General features: G+C 43.3%; 1 protein-coding gene across 5 annotated transcripts in view; it reads left to right on the forward strand.

The window, feature by feature from the left end:
- MLLT3 (MLLT3 super elongation complex subunit) overlaps window positions 1-16,795 on the forward strand; it is a 389,891-nt gene that overhangs the window by 168,680 nt on the left and 204,416 nt on the right. For all 5 annotated transcript variants that reach the window (XM_073542701.1, XM_073542697.1, XM_073542699.1 and 2 more), the window contains 2 exons: window positions 4,502-4,645; window positions 15,458-15,580. In XM_073542701.1, coding sequence (XP_073398802.1) covers window positions 4,502-4,645; window positions 15,458-15,580 — 267 coding nt within the window. The remainder of the gene's footprint in view (window positions 1-4,501; window positions 4,646-15,457; window positions 15,581-16,795) is intronic.

Here is a 16,795-nt window from a genome sequence, read left to right on the forward strand (position 1 = left end):
ACGGCTACTTTTAGTTGTTGTGAATAGGATCGGGGTCTGCAATCCGCTAGCTACCAACCTCTCCGGTTTTCTGGACTTAGCTTGTATTTTCGTTTTTTCCTCCTCCGGTGACTCATTCATAACAGGAACCGCAGCGTGTTCATATAGCCTAAGGCTAGTTTCAGACTAGCGTTTTTTTGCCAGCAGTGCATGCCGCCGCTAAGCCCCGCCCCCTCTGGTCATCTCCGCCTAGTATCGCACACGGCTGCATGCGATCTGCACACCCTATCTTTAGCATAGGGTGCGCAGACCGTGTGCTGACTGTGAGTTAGTAGAATTTTGCATGCTCTGCGCCCTTTTGATGGTGCGCGCCGAACGCACCATGTTGCATTTTTGTGCGCTCGGAGCACCGTCAAAAGGGCGCAGCACACGCAAAATTCTACAAGCGCACGGTCTGCGCACCCTATGCTAAAGATAGGGTGTGCAGATCGCATGCAGCCGTGTGCGATACTAGGCGGAGATGACCGGAGGGGGCGGAGCTTAACGGCGGCATGCGCTGTTGGCAAAAAACGCTAGTCTGAAACTAGCCTTAGTCACTGACACATTCCACATGGAGGGTAAGGCACAAAAGGTCATTGCTAAAGAAGCTGGCTGTTCACAGAGTGCTGTATCCAATCTTATCAATGGAAAGTTGAGTGGAAGGAAAAAGTGTGGTCGAAAAAGGTGCACAAGCAACTGGGATAACCGCAGCCTTGAAAGGATTGTTAAGAAAAGGCCATTCAAAAATTTGGGGGAGATTCACAAGGAGTGGCCTGCTGCTGCTTCAAGAGCCACCACACACAGATGTATCCAGGACATGGGCTCCAAGTGTCGCATTCCTTGTGGCAAGCCACTCATAACCAATAGACAACGCCAGAATCAGCTTACCTGGGCCAAGAAGAAAAAGAACTGGGCTGTTTGTTGCTCAGTGGTCCAAGGTGTGTGTTTTTTCAGATGAAAGTAAATTTTGCATTTCATTTGGAAGTCAAGGTCCCAGAGTCTGGAGGAAGAGTGGAGAGGCCACAATCCAAGCTGCTTGAGGTCTATTGTAAAGTTTCCACAATCAGTGATGGTTTGGGGAGCCATGTCATCTGATGGTGTAGGTCCATTGTGTTTTATCAAGACCAAACTCAGCGCAGTCATCTACCAGGAAATTTTAGAGCACTTCATGCTTCCCTCTGCTGACAAGCTTTTTGAACATGGACATTTCCTTCTCCAGCAGGACTTGGCACCTGTCCACACTGCCAAAAGTACCAATACCTGGTTTACAAACAGCAGTATCACTGTGCTTGATTGGCCAGCAAACTCGCCTGACCAAGATCTATTGTCAAGAAGAAGATGAAATACACCACACCCCACAATGCAGGGAAGTTGAAGGCAGCTATCAAAGCAACCTGGGCTTCCATAACACCTCAGCAGTGCCATAGGCTGATCGCCGCCATGCCACGCTGCATTGATGCAGTAATTGATGCAAAAGGAGCCCCGACCAAGTATTGACTGCATTTACTGAACATACATTTCAGTAGGCCAACGTTTTGGATTTTAAATCCATTTTTCATGCTGATGTTATAAAGTATTCTAATTTACTGAGATAATGAGTTTTTGGCATTCATTTGCTGTAAGCCATAATCATCAACATTAACAGAAATAAACACTTGAAATAGATCACTCTGTAATGACTCTATATGAGTTTCACTTTTTGTATTGAAGAACTGAAATAAATTCTTTTTGATGATATTCTAATTTTGTAAGAAGCAGCTATACATTGTTGTCAACGCTCATCTGTTTCCAGTAAGTTGGACCCAACACTGAACTCGTTAGTGGACAGTCGCTTTCTGAAGAGTCTTTCCAATAAGACACAAACAGGTTGTGAATTCTGTGGAGCTTCTGCACTCACTGTTATTTCCTTATCTTTTTTTTTTTTTTTCTTGTCTACATTTCAGTCTCCTTGATCTTGAGTTGCAGGGCTCCCATAATTAGTTTGTTAAAGGTAAAAGAAACCACAAAAGCACAGCGCCCATAGGGCCTTACCAGTGCAGATATAATGAATATAAATTAAATAGTGCAGGGTACTCACCCTCAATAGTTGTGTGAAGCCACAACTACTGTATGCGCTTAGTCACATGCAATGTAGCTGCAGCAGGACGGTGAAGACAGACAGCGTCTGCTTCCATTACTCAAGGAGGAGATCCCAAAAGGGAAAAAAACACCAGATTATTAGCTTGTTGGCGCTGGTATATTTTATTACATTGATTATTTTACTGAATGGATTATTGAGTTGGCCATTAAATGCCGCAATTGACCTTTTTATTTGAAGAAATATATCAATTTTTTTCACCGCTGTAATCCTTTGTGTAACCAAATTGAGCTGATGCTCGCTTGGATTCATTGACAACATGGTTGGTGTTTTCATCACCCTTTCACTACATGTGCAATTATACTACAGTGTGGGAAGCATTATTAATTGATGGCTAATATTGCTTTATGCAAGTTTTGTCCATAATGCTTTGCATACTGTGGAAAAAACATTAACCCCTTTTAGGACTAATCTATTTTAGAGCGTAGGGAAAAATGCAGATTTTAGAAAATCTAGTATGATTCAATTTAGTTAAGCATTCAACAGTGGTTTGACATGTCCAAGTAATTCTAACTTTGTTTATTTGGCACATATTCTACTTTATTTTTATGATACATTTATGTTGATATAGTTAACATTTTTTTTCATCTTTTTGTTGCATGTTAAAACACGGCTGCTGCTTATCAGTGTTTTTGATCCGCTTTTCATCAGTGTTTGGTCAGTTTTTACCATTAGTGTTTCAAGGATTCTGGCTTATGAAAAAATAAATAATTAAATGACAAATCTTTTCCCATATATTAGGGCTAATCATGGACTGCACGTAGATGGCATCGGTGTGCTGTCCATGATTTTCTTTGCACACACTGCAGATTGTCCTGCAGAATTTTCCGCGCGGATTTGTGTAAAGACCTGCGGTTTATCTGCAGATTTTCTGCGGGTTTCCCCTGCGGCTTGACACCTGCCATGGAGCAGGTGCCAAACCACAGCGGAATCCACACAAAGAATTGACATGCTGCGGTTTTGAAACCGCAGCAAATCCGCGTGAAAAAGTCTGCACCGTGTTAACTGAGGATTTCTATTTCCATTGGTTATAATGGTACTGTACACCGCAGCAGAAACTGGTGCGGATTCCGCAGGACCAAAACCGCTGCGGATCCGCAGCGGAATCCTCAGCGTGTGCACACACCATAAGTCTGAATTTTTCGTGTATCTTATTCACCTTTCTGGATGCAGCAATGTACTTGGTTAGGGGAAAATTGGAGTGTCTGTCCTTGTGGGGTGTATTTCTATAATGTTGGGCAGCCCACCTGATGTAGCAGAAAGGGCTTGGGAAGTATGAAATCTGGATGGTACGGCTGCAGTCTTACAAATCTTGTTTAAGCTACCTTCCCTCGATGATCTTTTGGTGAGTTTTTGATGTTGCAGATTTCCCCCACCATTTCTGCACCCACCCCAGTAAAATGGGTTACTTGCATTTTTTCTAAAATACGCAGGATAAAAAAACTCACAAAAAGCCCTTCTTGGGAACGTAGCCTAAAATGAAATGGTATATGGTGTTAAACACAATTTATTTAAATAAACCATAACAATTCATTCATCAAATTATGTTGCCTCTAAATAGTATCATGTAATAAACAACTGGTCCCAAAGAAAAAAAAAATGTTTTCTACATCTGTGAGTCAATAGAAAAATTAAAAATCGACATTGGTGGCACCCCATAAATTGTTGTATGTTGTTAACAATAAGTTGACTGCAATCCGAAATACAACTCATGGGCTAGAGTGGCGCTCAAGTTAGTTAGGAGGTCTCTGTTTTTGACCACGTTTTCTTTTTTTTTTTTTTTTTTTATACAGTTTGTGCAGTAAAAGCTCTAGTGCTAAATAAGCCATATCCAAGACACTTTTGAGAGGACCACAGCCATATTTTATTTCTGTAGCCTTTCAAAAATACACAGTATCTTTTGGTTTAATATTTGTTTTATTTGTGTACTGTGATATTTCTTTTTTTATGTATTTGTGCAGCTATATTTATTTTAAATTGTGTTAATTATTTAGTGAGTTAATTGCTGAAACACAGATATGGAGATTTGAGGCGACTGACCAGAATTCTGGAGTAAAAAAAAGTGCACATTTTGGTAGATGACATCTTTGTGCAATAATTTTGATTTTTTTTTTTTTTTTTTCTCAACATCTCTTGCCACTTTACCCATGCCACATCAGATCAAATCTTTGGCGTCTAAAAGATGTTATAAATTTTTTTTTAACAGGCACATGCTTTAAATAGTCATATTTTACTCCTGTGTTTTCTTTTCCCTTTAATTGTGTAAATGACATAATAATGAGTAAAGATAGAAGTGAGGTGTCATAATTACCAGCTCATCAATGTTTTTTTTTTCTTCTTTTACAGGAGGAGCCTAAGAAAGTTCGTTTTGATTATGATCTATTTCTGCACCTTGAAGGCCACCCCCCTGTAAATCATTTACGCTGTGAAAAGCTTACCTTTAACAACCCTACTGAGGAGTTCAGGAAAAAACTACTTAAAGCCGGAGGGGTGAGTCTACAAAAGTTTATTAATTATTTTTGATTGCTTGGTTGGAGCTCTAAGTGGCAGACTGTACGGCTAATCCCCTTTGTCCTTTCTGCAGTCATCACTGACAGCTCATTGTGCTTTGACCATGATATATAGAGACTTGGCATGAGCTTGGAACTGAATATTTCTCCTTAGTGAAAGAACATCTAACGAAGATTAAGCAATGTTAGTTTTGTTACATTTCTATTTCGTCCTTGTCAGAGCTGACTGGGAGAACTTGTCACAAACAAGAGGCAAGGGAGATTGGCTAAAGTCATATCACAGAGGATACTCTAAAGGTACTGTCACACTTAGCGATGTACCAGCGATCCCGACCAGCGATATGACGCGGTCAGGATCGCTGGTACATCGCTCAGTAGTCGCTAGTGAGCTGCCACATAGGCAGATCTCACTAGCGACATCGCTGGGGACGGGGATCGCTACTTACCTGTCACACCAGGCGATCCTGCGTCCTCCCGCCCGGCTCCACGCGTCGCTCGTCCTCACAGCAGGAAGCGCCGCAGGAAGCTGACGACGAGAAACAGTCCTGAACGTTCTCGCGCGATCAGCGATAACCAGCGGGGGAGCCGGTCGTAGGTAAGTATCAGACACAGCGATGTCGCTAGCAATATCGCTATAACGTCACTAGTTATAGCGATATTGCTAGCGATATCTCTTAGTGTGACAGGCCCTTAAGACTGCAGTGATAGTCAGGGGACAATAGTTCTGAAGTTATCTGCTGGTTAATTCCATTATACAGTGACTGTGAAACCTCTTTGAAAAGACCATTACCTAGATCAGGCTTTCTGTGACAGAATTTTGGTTTGCATTATACCATGCATACATAGTTTGGCAATTTCATGTAAGTGTTACAGCACTGTAGAAGACGATTTCTCAATGCAGTGTTATATGGTAATGTAAGAGATTTTAGTGCATTTCTTTATTTTGGTCAGAACTCCATTTTTCTGTTCCTGAGATCCAGATCGTTGTACGTAGGGCTCATACTCACTTGCGAGAGACTCGCACGATTCTTGTGCAAGTCTCTCGCATGAAAACCTGGCACAGCCACCAGCAGTGGGACTGGAGCGTGCAGCTGCATAGAAATACATGTATCCGCGCGCTCCGGTCCGAGTACCGGCGCAGTGCCAGGTTTTCATGCAAGAGACTCGCACAAGAATCGTGCGAGTGTCTCTCAAGTGAGTATGAGCCCACAGACTGACAGTCTGGCTGGCTGCCTCTACCACTCGAGAAAGCCTTCAAAGACTTCAATGTATACAATCCCTTTTTTTCGAGGACTGATTTCTTACCTGAAGTTCCCAAAGTGTGGTTTGCCAAATAATTGAACTCCATAATAATTACATGCTGCAGGCCTGCAGATTGAATCTTCCAAATATTCAACTGTACATGAGATTTAGAGCTCTGTTTAGTCTCTTAACGACAACCAAAACGCATTAAAACAGTGGCCGTTAAGGGGCCTTATTCCCTCATTGCCATTTTAAAATAAGGTTATAGTGCCCCCCAGCTTCCGAAAATCTCTGGTGCTTCAGCTACTGGGGGTAGCTGAGACCCTCGAAAGTAGGATCAGAAACAGTTTATATGATCTCTAATCGTGATCGCTATTAGAGTAAAAAAAAGTGCCGGCTATTAAAACCTTTTCTGTTTTGTTCTGACATGATATACATGTTGGAGGAGAGAGAAATAAGGTACCCCCCACCTGTACCTCCGTCCCCCAATCCTCCCTTCAAAAAAACAAAAGGCATGCGCTGTGCGCCCTCCAGGATCTGCAGGCTGGCACTGGCAACAACAGGGATTTTTCCATTTGGTTCATTTTGATCGCTGCAATACACTGTCATAGTGATCAAAAGCCAATAGTTGGTATGTCATCCCCCCTGTATCATCCCCTTTGTCAGATTTACATTTTTTTATTATATGATTTTTATTTTGTTCATTCTTTGCCATTAGAGTTAGGGCTATGCTTAGGGCTGGGGCTAGTGTTGAGCACAAGTGCTTACTACTCGAGTTTGCATCGGGGTCGCTCGAGCACCTGCAATACTTGGTGCATACTGGAGCACACCAATGCAAACTAAAGTAGCGAACACTTGTGCTCAACACTAATGACGACATATTCAAAATGATGATCTAATGTTATCAAATTCTCTGTAGTACCTTTGGGTTAAAAATCCTCACTATACTTGTCACAACTCTGTCAGATGTCCCAGGACCAGGGGCTCCTTCCCTGTCTCTAACGCTAGGGGCGCCCTAGCTCGCCCTGTTCCCCAGATTACTACTGATGGTGAAGATGCCAGGGCCACGTACCTTGCCTTAGCTCCTGAATCCGCCCTTAGTCTGTACCCTTCCTCCACCCAGGGAAGAGGGGAGTAGTAGTGTATTGTAATGCACCAACCAGACTAACAAGGTAATGTGAACAGGGATAAAGAAAAATACCAAGCATACAAAGTAGGAGGAGAGGTTTTGAGTGTGTGATAATTCTCTATCAACAGTCTCATATATATCCAACAAACGCCTTCTCAAATAACAACCACCAACCTCCAGCCATGCAGCATAAGCCAACTCTGACCAAGAATGCTTGCCAGGACCCAGAATATATAGGAGATGGGAATGGCTAACAGTGCACAGCTGAGCTTAAACGCATGAAAGCTTCCAGGAGAACTCAACGAGCAGATTAACCCCTGCCCTGCTAAAATAAATTTACACCGTTTAATATGAAGGTGAAGTGCTTCTAATGAGTGCAGAAGAAGGAATCAGTCATTGTCGTCTGGCTCCAAAATGGGCTCACTTATGAGGGGTCTCCACTGTTTAGGCACATCAGGGGCTCTTCAAACACGACATGGAGTCTGCTGTTGATTCCTGCCATTTTTGCGTTTCAAAAAGTCAAACCGTGCTGCTTCCAAGCCCTGCCGTGCACCCACATGGTTGTTTTCCCCATATACGGGGTTCATTTTTCACTTCCGGACTCCATTGCTGTGAAGCACCTGAAGGGTTAATAAACTTATTGAATGTGGTTTTGAGGGGTGCAGTTTTTAACTTTAGGTATTTTCTGTCATATAGACCCTTAAAAGTCACTTCAAATGTGATGTGGTCCCTTAAAAAAATTATAATGGTTTTGTAAATTTTGTTGTTAAATTGAGAAATTCTGATAAACTTTGATCCCTTTTAAAGTGAACCTGTTAGCAGGATTGTGCACAGTAACCTATACACAGTGTCAGGTCAGTGCCGTTATAATGATTAAAATGATACCTTGGTTGATAAAATCTCTCTTCTGGTTGTTCTTTAATCTTTATTTTGAGTTTGCAGTTAATGATATGCTTGTGCCCTAAGGCGGGGTTGGTGTATGTGTAATCTGATTTAGATTTTCATAATTTAAACTGCTGACAGGTCATTGATCCCTCAGTGACCTGCCCCCTAGTTTGCATAATGAATATCTAAAATACTGAAGAAAGAGACAAAAAAAGCTTCTGCGGACAGGTGCGAGCCGTGGTGCTTGCTCTGCAGCATAATCATTTGTTTCGTGTGCCAATAATACAGTTTCTTGATGTTATTCAGCTAGGGAAAAAAAAAACCTATTTGAAAACGGCGCCTGCCGCAACTGCGCAGTAGCAGCTATCTGTTATGATTGGGTCACCGAGGAGGAAAGCAAGACCAAGCTAAGCCACAGAAAACCAGAGCGGTTGGTAACTAAGCGGATTGCAGACCCCTGATCCTATCCACACAACTAGAAGTAGCCATGGAGTATACCTACGATGATTCTAGACGCCTCGACACAGCCGGAGAACTAAATAAGTCTAAAGCAGGAAAGGTGAAATCTAAACTGCCCCAGAGCAGACCCCAAAGGAATAGATAGCCCCCAAACATATATTGTCGGTGAGACAAGATGAAAACACAAACGCAGGTAGGAAAATAGGCTGAGCAAACAATGGGGCCCACACTAACTAGACAGGAGAGGAAAGGAAAGACACTGTCTGCAATCACGCAAAAAACCCTGCAAAAAATGCCCAACACGTCTGATAGAAAAAATACTGAAGTCACTAGACTTCGCCCACTATATCAGCACTCTGGTATATTCTGAAAGCAGAGCAAAGAGAGGCCAATCTAATAATGGACAAAAACAAACTGGCACAAACCGTAACATAAGGATGGAAATTCAGCACAGCCCCAGCCGGGGCTGGCTGACCACACAAAACTGAAAGAGATAAAACCAAATCAAATGTGAACAATAGCAAAAGAACACTTAGCTTGAGCATGCAGGGACTGAGCTGGAAACTAAGACCTCAGGATGCAGGAAAAAATCACCAGCAGGGATAGAGGGAGTCGGCTGTCTTAAATCCAGTCAGAAACTCCAAATGTCCAATCGTCCTCCTCATTATCAGGTGGCAGGCCTCTGTTAATTAGATCAGCTCCATTACCTCCTGTAACCACCAGAGGGAGCCCGGAAAGAGAACTCTCGACCCCTCTGTCAATATAACCAGCTCCACTACCTTCACTAGTAACCAAAGGTAGGCCATCTCCAGTAAAATGGCACCTCCGATGCATGCGCAGCAGAAGTTCTCGGCTATCTCTCTGAGCTGCAACTGCGCGGGCGGCTCCATCTTGGAGGGGGAATTCTTTTTTTCATCTCCAGTAACATGGCGCCCCCAGCGCATGCACAGTAGCAGCTATCAGGTCAAAGCTAGACACAGCTGCTACTGCGCAGGTGTGGCAGCACCATTTGCAAAGTTTTTTGTTTTTTTTCCCCCTCACTGAATAACATCAAGAAACTGTATTATTGACACTGTGTATAGGTTACTGTGCAAAATCCTACTAACAGGTTCCCTTTTAACGTCGTAACAATAAAAAAATTGCTTCATAAATTGTGCTTATATTAAGTAGACGTGAGAAATGTTATTTATTAACTATTTTGTGTGGTCTGATTGCATAAAAATTTAAAGTTTGAAAATTGCGAAATTTTCAATTTTTTGTAAATATTTTAATAAATATATGCAAATCATATCAACTAACATATACCACTATCATGAAGTACAATATGTCACAAAAAACATTCTCCGAATCGGTGGGATTCGTTGGCGCGTTCCAGAGTTATTACCTCATAAAATGACACGGGTCAGATTTAAAAAGTTTAACCTTGTCATTAAGGTCAAACTTGGTTCTATCACTAAGGGGTTAAAAACTTCTCCATATTTTCCCAGAACAGAATTATAGATTTGAAAATTACACCATAGTAAAAGCTTCAGATCTAGAATGAAGATTCTGTAATTGATAGTCATGAGAAAAGCAAAAACACATCCTCTTTGAGTTCTATGGTTTTACAAACTAGGACACAATGAACAGGACATGGCAAATTATACCGTTGTCATTATTTAAGACTAGGCCAAAATACAGTTGTGTGTGTGAAAAATTAATTACACCATAACTGCTTCCATTAACTAAGAGGGTAAGTAGCTGTCATGTGTTGCTAATCAAATGGCATTGATAAATTTTTGTGACCCCCTATATAAAAGCAGAATGTTTGGCACTTTGTTGTCCTGGCACATTCAGATGTGTAACACAATGCCGAACAAGAAAGATGTGAGCATTTTTGTGAATTGTTGCTGTCCGTCAATCTTTCAAAGTTTTGTAAGGCCATTTTCAAACTATTTGTAGGCACAGTAGAAAACCTTCAAGACGCTTGACAGTCTACTCAAGATTAGACATCCTAGCAACTTCATACCATGGTCATACTTTGTGGTGTTCATAGAAATTGCAAAACCCCAAGCTCATACTTGAAAGGACTGTGCATGTGACAAAGGTTCTCCGGTGCTGGTGGTGAGACCGAGCAGTCAAGTATGTGATATGCATAGTCATGGCCACATCCCGACTAGGCGTTACAGCCTAGTTCAATTCATGAGTCGTAATGTGGCCAAACATATGCAAAGCGTGTACTTGCAGTAACATGACTGCTGGATCTCACAGCCGGCACTGGAGGACCCTCACAGCGCATGCTATCCGTTAGTGGAGGATTCAGAAGTCTACACAAGTTAATCACACTTTTGTGACTTAACCTAGACAACCCCTTTAATGGGTTGTCCGGTCTTCTGCTAAAAAGCAGCAATAACTCAATGTAACTGCAAACTTCTGAATCCTTACAGCACGCACCCCGCACGCTGTTGGGATACTCCAGTATTGCCGGCGAGAGCTGGTGGTCCTGTGACCACAAGTATGTAATTTGGGCACCTCCAGCCACATACTTGGCCTCGCGCAATTCACTGTCTAATTTTTCATGTGATATTGTTCTTCTGAGGTTATTTTTACCTGATTTTAAGATCTTCTAAGGCCCTGACTTACTTTTCGTATGTCCTGATGTGTAAAACCATAGCGTTCAAAGATGCAGTACTTTTCACAATATGATTTCTGTCTTTTGAAGGAAAAATGAAGCAAATGCTTGGTCTGCTTCTATTAGCTGGTGTAAAGGGCCTGTCACACTAAGCGATATCGCCAGCAATATCTCTATAACGTCACTGTTTTTGTGATGTTATAGCGATATCGCTATGTCTGATACTTCCGACCGGCTCCCCCGCTGATTATCGCTGATTGCACGAGAACGTCCTGGGCCATTTCTCGTCATCAGCTTCCTGCTGGGCTTCCTGTGGCGCCGACGAGCGACGCGTGGATGCGGGCGGGAGGACGTCAGGATCGCCTCGTCTGACAGGTAAGTAGCAACCCCCGACCGCTGCTATGTCGCTGGTGAGATCTGCCTGTGTGGCAGCTAATTAGCGACCACTTAGCGATGGACCAGCGATCCTGACCGCGTCATATCACTGGTTGGGATGGCTGGTGCATCCGCTAAGTGTGACAGTACCTTAATATGGTCATGTACAATGTTTCCCTACTTAGTGTTAATTGCTATTTTTATCATGTAGCATCCACAAAAGGATCTACATTTAGTTATAACTATTGTCTGCAGCTGGGTGTGCCGGTACATAGAAGAACAAATAACAAATCGCTGCAATAATGGGAATAATCCAACTCTAAATGATCTTACCTTCGGAGTAAATGAGAGATGGCCGTAGGATGCTGGTACTGAAATGTCACCTTACCTTATTGACATGCCATAAATTGGCTCTTAGTGCCATAGCCAGAGATAAGCTAAGTGTGTGTTATTTGTGAAGGGACAGGTGAGCAAACACAAGGTGCCTTTCCAGAAAACATCCAATACAAAGTGCACCGCTTTTTCCATGAGTCTTTTGAGGTTAATGTTTTGCCGGCAAAGGAAATGAGCTACTATGTGCTTTGCATAATGGGTCACCTTGTTGTGTGTGCTGATGGAACTGGCCATTAAAAGGGAAGGAAAGATTGATAGACCATATTAAGAGACCCTGGGACTTATTGAAAGATTGGCCTGGTGCAAATCACTGCTTGGCTGTAACGTAAAGTAGGCTGCAATCTGTAGAGGAGCGCCATTAAATCCTACATTATCTGCTTAGAGTACATGGAGAGGTTCCTCGTTATTCCACACTAGGTCTGTATTGCGAGATGACAGATGTGACCGGTCTTGCCTATCGTATTAAAAGTCTTAATGATTACTAGCCTATTTATCATGGGTATGTGGCATTTGTCAGCCCGTCTGGTTTTTAGATTATTTTTCTACTAAACGGTTTTTTTTGATGAAACGTCAAAAATAATAATCTAGGTATCCAGTAGAAATATTATGGCGTGGATTGGTGATGAATAGCGTACAGTCAGGGGTTAAGTGTCACCTTGATAAAACCGATGTGGAACAAAGACGTTTTGTATATCTACTGCTGTGTGAATTAAATGCGAAATGGAATTCTACATGTATAACACATTAGGCTCATATGAACAAATGGAGGTAAAAATCCAGTAAATATATATGTTGGGCAGATGCATTGAATCGTAGGGCATGACTCATTATTGCATTCGCTCCTATTTTATTACAAATGTGCTTCAACTCCTCCTAGCATGGGTTTTTTTTTTTTGGGGATGGGGTAGGAGAATCCATTTTCCCAAATGCTGACATTCCTGTCACATTTTTACAGATCATACAGCTTCTTTCTCTAAAAAAAGGTGTAAACAAGGGCCCACAGTTTTTCAATGCTAGCATTTGGATAAGGAAAACGACTATCTCTGATCTAAATATCTGTTTAACAAGACCTTCACGACATATGACGTAAAAGTCCCTGACTTTTTATATGCACCAAACTTACAGCCATCATGTGCCACTAACAGCTGTGCTTGGAGCGACGCTTCACCCACAGTTGTTATCCTGTTAAATGCCGCTGACAATCTATGACAGCGGCATTTAACACTTGCCAGCAGGGGTGTGTCTCATTCCACATGCACATGGGTGCTCCTGTGATGTGATCGAGGGGCGCCGATGAGTTGCCATGACAGCCGAGGGGGTCTGCTGAAGACTTCTGCGCTTGTCATGACTATTTTCCTATGACAGCCAGCGATTAGGTAGCATTCATAGGAAATAGTGGTTTATCGGTCGTTCATGACAGCACCACCTGAGAGAGGGGATCTGCCCTTCAGGAACAGGAAACCTTCAGATACAAAAGGGCGGCACCTCTCCCACGCATCAGTTGGTTTCCTGTTCCTAGAGGACGGGACTTCCTTCAGATCGTCCATCATGGAGTCGCTGAGGGATTCCCAGGCCGGCTGACCGACCCAGGTAGCGAGGGGGTCTCCTACCTCGGTCAAGCTCGGGTCCCTGGAAGCGCCTCGGTGGGGCCGGGTAGGTCACCACGACGGTGGTGAGAGCAGGTGGAGCCAGGGGTCCGGTGGACAGCCGCCTCCATATTGCTGCACCAGGAGGTATATATGTCCCGGGCCCCTCCTGGTGCGCTCTCCCCGTGGTCCGCCCTCTCTCTTCGGGCCGGCGGTGGCGCCCGATCGGCGGGCGCAGGTCGGCGCGCGTGGGGGCTGTGGCCTTGCCTGAGCCGGGGGCGCCGTGCCGGCTCCTTCTGCGCGTCCCCGCGTCCCCTGCGAGTCTTCCTCCGAAGAAGACGAAGTGGAGGCCGGGGAATCTGAAGAGTCATCGATCCTTAGGGCGGTCGAGGACCCTGTACCTGAGAAACTACATTCTCTTCCCCTAGAGGAATCCTTTTTAGATAGGGCCTTTATCTCTGTCCTGATTATGTCCCTCAGGCTTGTGGTGAAGTCCAGCGTTTCTTCCGCTACCTGTATGGACAGGGGTGAGTGTAAGGGCCTGTCAATCTACCCCAGGGCCAACGTCCCCTTCCACCCCTACCGTTTGTCTCACGCATGGCTGACACAATTTTTTAGGGTGGCCGTCCGGCAAGGGGCAGCTACAGAGAGCACATTCCCTGTGCTTCTGTTTTCCCGTAGCTTTCCTCCCCTGCGAAGAAAACATAAGGGAACACTGCATCAGGGTACAATCACGGAGATCTCTTACCCATGCAGATGAGGAAGGTACCGGATCACAGAGGGAGGCAGGAAGGTCCTTTAGCCTGGAGGAACTTCTGTGGCTTTGTTCGCCCGTCCGTTTCTTCTTCTGCTGGCCACTCGCATGTGGTTTCACTGTGGCCTGTTTCTGTGGGTGCTCCTGCACCTCGTCCAGCTGCTCTATGGGGGCTTCTGTCTTATCCGTCACTGGGCCTTCAGAAGCACCCCAGCAGCGTTACCTCCTGCCTTTTAAGGCCTTGTCCGGGTCAGCAGGGTTCTGGCGCGCACCTCCCACCCGGGACCCCCCCCGCGACCCTCCCCCCGCAAGCTTCGGTCATCCCGCCACCACGCGCCACCCAGTACCGCCGTGCACACGCGGCGCGCGCTGGAAGCCGGCCGGGACCCGACTTCCGGTTTCGGCGTCCCCGGCCCCACCCCCTCCGCCGTGTCACTTCCGCCGTCCGCAGCACCACCCCATACCGCAGCCTCTGTGTCCGCTGGCAAAGATTAGGAGCATGGACCAGAAGAGAATAGGATCCGGCACTGGGAACTTGGGAGGATGTCAATCAGGAAGTACTTTAAGTGGCCAGTATGATTTTAATACTTTTCAGTTGTACAAGTAAATCCTTCATGCAATTTTATACCACATTGAAATTTGTTGTAAAAAATGATATTGGTGGCTAAACGAGTGGCCCATGCAAAGAGCACCCGATGCACCCAACCTAAACTAAGGCCAGTGCGTGGAACTGATGAGATACCCAGTGATGGCATTTCCATTATGTTGCAGATACAAAAGATCCTGTCTTTCTGTCTCTGTTTAATTGCTGAACATAATCATCCCCATTGTAAACGTATTTATCACATGTATTGCTTTTACAGCACAAAGATTGGTATCTAAGGGCTTTTACTGTAAAAGTGGTAGTGTTGTGTTAAGGTACATATGCTATTCCCAGCACAATTTCACAGTTTTAACTCATGGATTTTGTCCATAAAACTGACAAACTCTTCAAAGAATGTATCTGTACCCACCCACAGAGAAATGTCATGGTAACAAATTGGCCATCAATCAACACATTTAAACTTGCTCAGTGCGTTTCTGAATAATTTTTGATTTGTTCTGTTTGAACATTTTGGTATTTTAGAGGAACCTAAAGTTATTTTTATTGTTGTAAATTAAAATCTAATTTTTCTTTTTCTTTTTTCCACTTTATTTTTTTTCTATTTTATTTTTCTTTCCTTTTGCCTTTTCCCTTTTTTCCCCTTCTTCATATTCCTCTTTCCTTCTTCCTTCGCCTCTTTCCTTCTTCCTTCGCCTCTTTCCTTCTTCCTTCGCCTCTTTCCTTCTTCCTTCCTTTCCCCCTTTTTCCTTTTTAGATCATGGTTATGTCCGAGGGGTCATCCTTCTCTTCAGGCACTAGTCTTCATCTTCCCAGTCTCCCTAGTAATTCTTTATCCTTCTCAGATGTAAAGAAGAGCAAATCATCTCATGGATCCAAGGCAAGTATCTCCACTAGATCTATCCATGTTGGGTTTACGTCTTGGAGGGAATATAAAAAATGGCATATGATTGATTTTTTTTTTTTCCATTTTTCACTGTTTCTTGTATAGTAAAGCCATAAGTTAACTTTTTCTATTGGTTTGTAGGAAAACTAGGCAACTAAAGAAGTATAAGGTGGTGTATATCTACCGTATGTTTTCTTCACTTTAGTGCTAGTGCATGATAAAACATACTTGATGGAAAAAGTTACTATTGAATTTTGTTACCACCACAACTTTTTTATATGCAGTTGAGATGATTTTTTTTTTTTTATCCAGTAAAAATAGCACGTTAGCTTGATTATGATTGAGGTTGTACCAATGTGTATTTATTTTGAATGGTTTATCTTTTAATAGTGAAGTAAGGTATTTTTTACACCAACTTTTTTTTTAACTTTTTGTTCCACTGGGGAGATTTAAGTTAGCATTTTGTGTGCATGGCTTGATGAACAGATGCTTGCTGTGCAGCGCATCACTCTGTAACTTGCTTTGCGCCCCCCCCCCCCCCCCCCCTGAACGTCTGACGCAAATACCCTATGTACGTGTCAAAAAAGGTTAAGAGTACTGTTTGTTATCACAAATTTGCCACAATATAACATTTGCATACTAAGAAAAAAGAAAACTTAAACTATGTTAATGTAAAATTGCCGATTTGGCCCCCAAGTGATAAATCTAATACTTAGGACAATTCTGCAAATGTCAAGATTGATATTGCATTGCAAAAGACTCCTCATATCTCTGGATGGCATCATAAGTAGAGATGAGCGAATTTTTCAAGACTCTGTTCCGATTATGATCAGTGGCGTATATTGTTTTTGCACTATTCGCCAAACACCGCCGAGCGCCATTGGAGTCAGTGGGAGTAGAAATGAGATAATATGTTCGGAACAGATTATCAAACATAAATTCGGCACAAATAGTGTACCAATATAGCATGAATATGGCAAATTCAGATTCGGTGACCGATTCCGCACATATTCGCTTAACTCTAATCGTAAACAGCCGATATGTGGGAGTGCAAGGTGTCGCACCCTCACCAATCGGATATTGTTGACCTGGCCTGAGGAGAGGTCATCGGTCTAAAAGTAGTGGACAACCCCTTTAACTTCCCTATATCAACCGGAAATGAATCAAACAGTTTCTATGTCAATAGGTCACAAGCAAAAACAGTTTTTA

The sequence above is a fragment of the Dendrobates tinctorius genome, unplaced genomic scaffold (assembly GCF_039654945.1).
Source record: "Dendrobates tinctorius isolate UK_male_01 unplaced genomic scaffold, ASM3965494v1 ptg000128l, whole genome shotgun sequence".
NCBI classification, from domain to species: domain Eukaryota; kingdom Metazoa; phylum Chordata; class Amphibia; order Anura; family Dendrobatidae; genus Dendrobates; species Dendrobates tinctorius.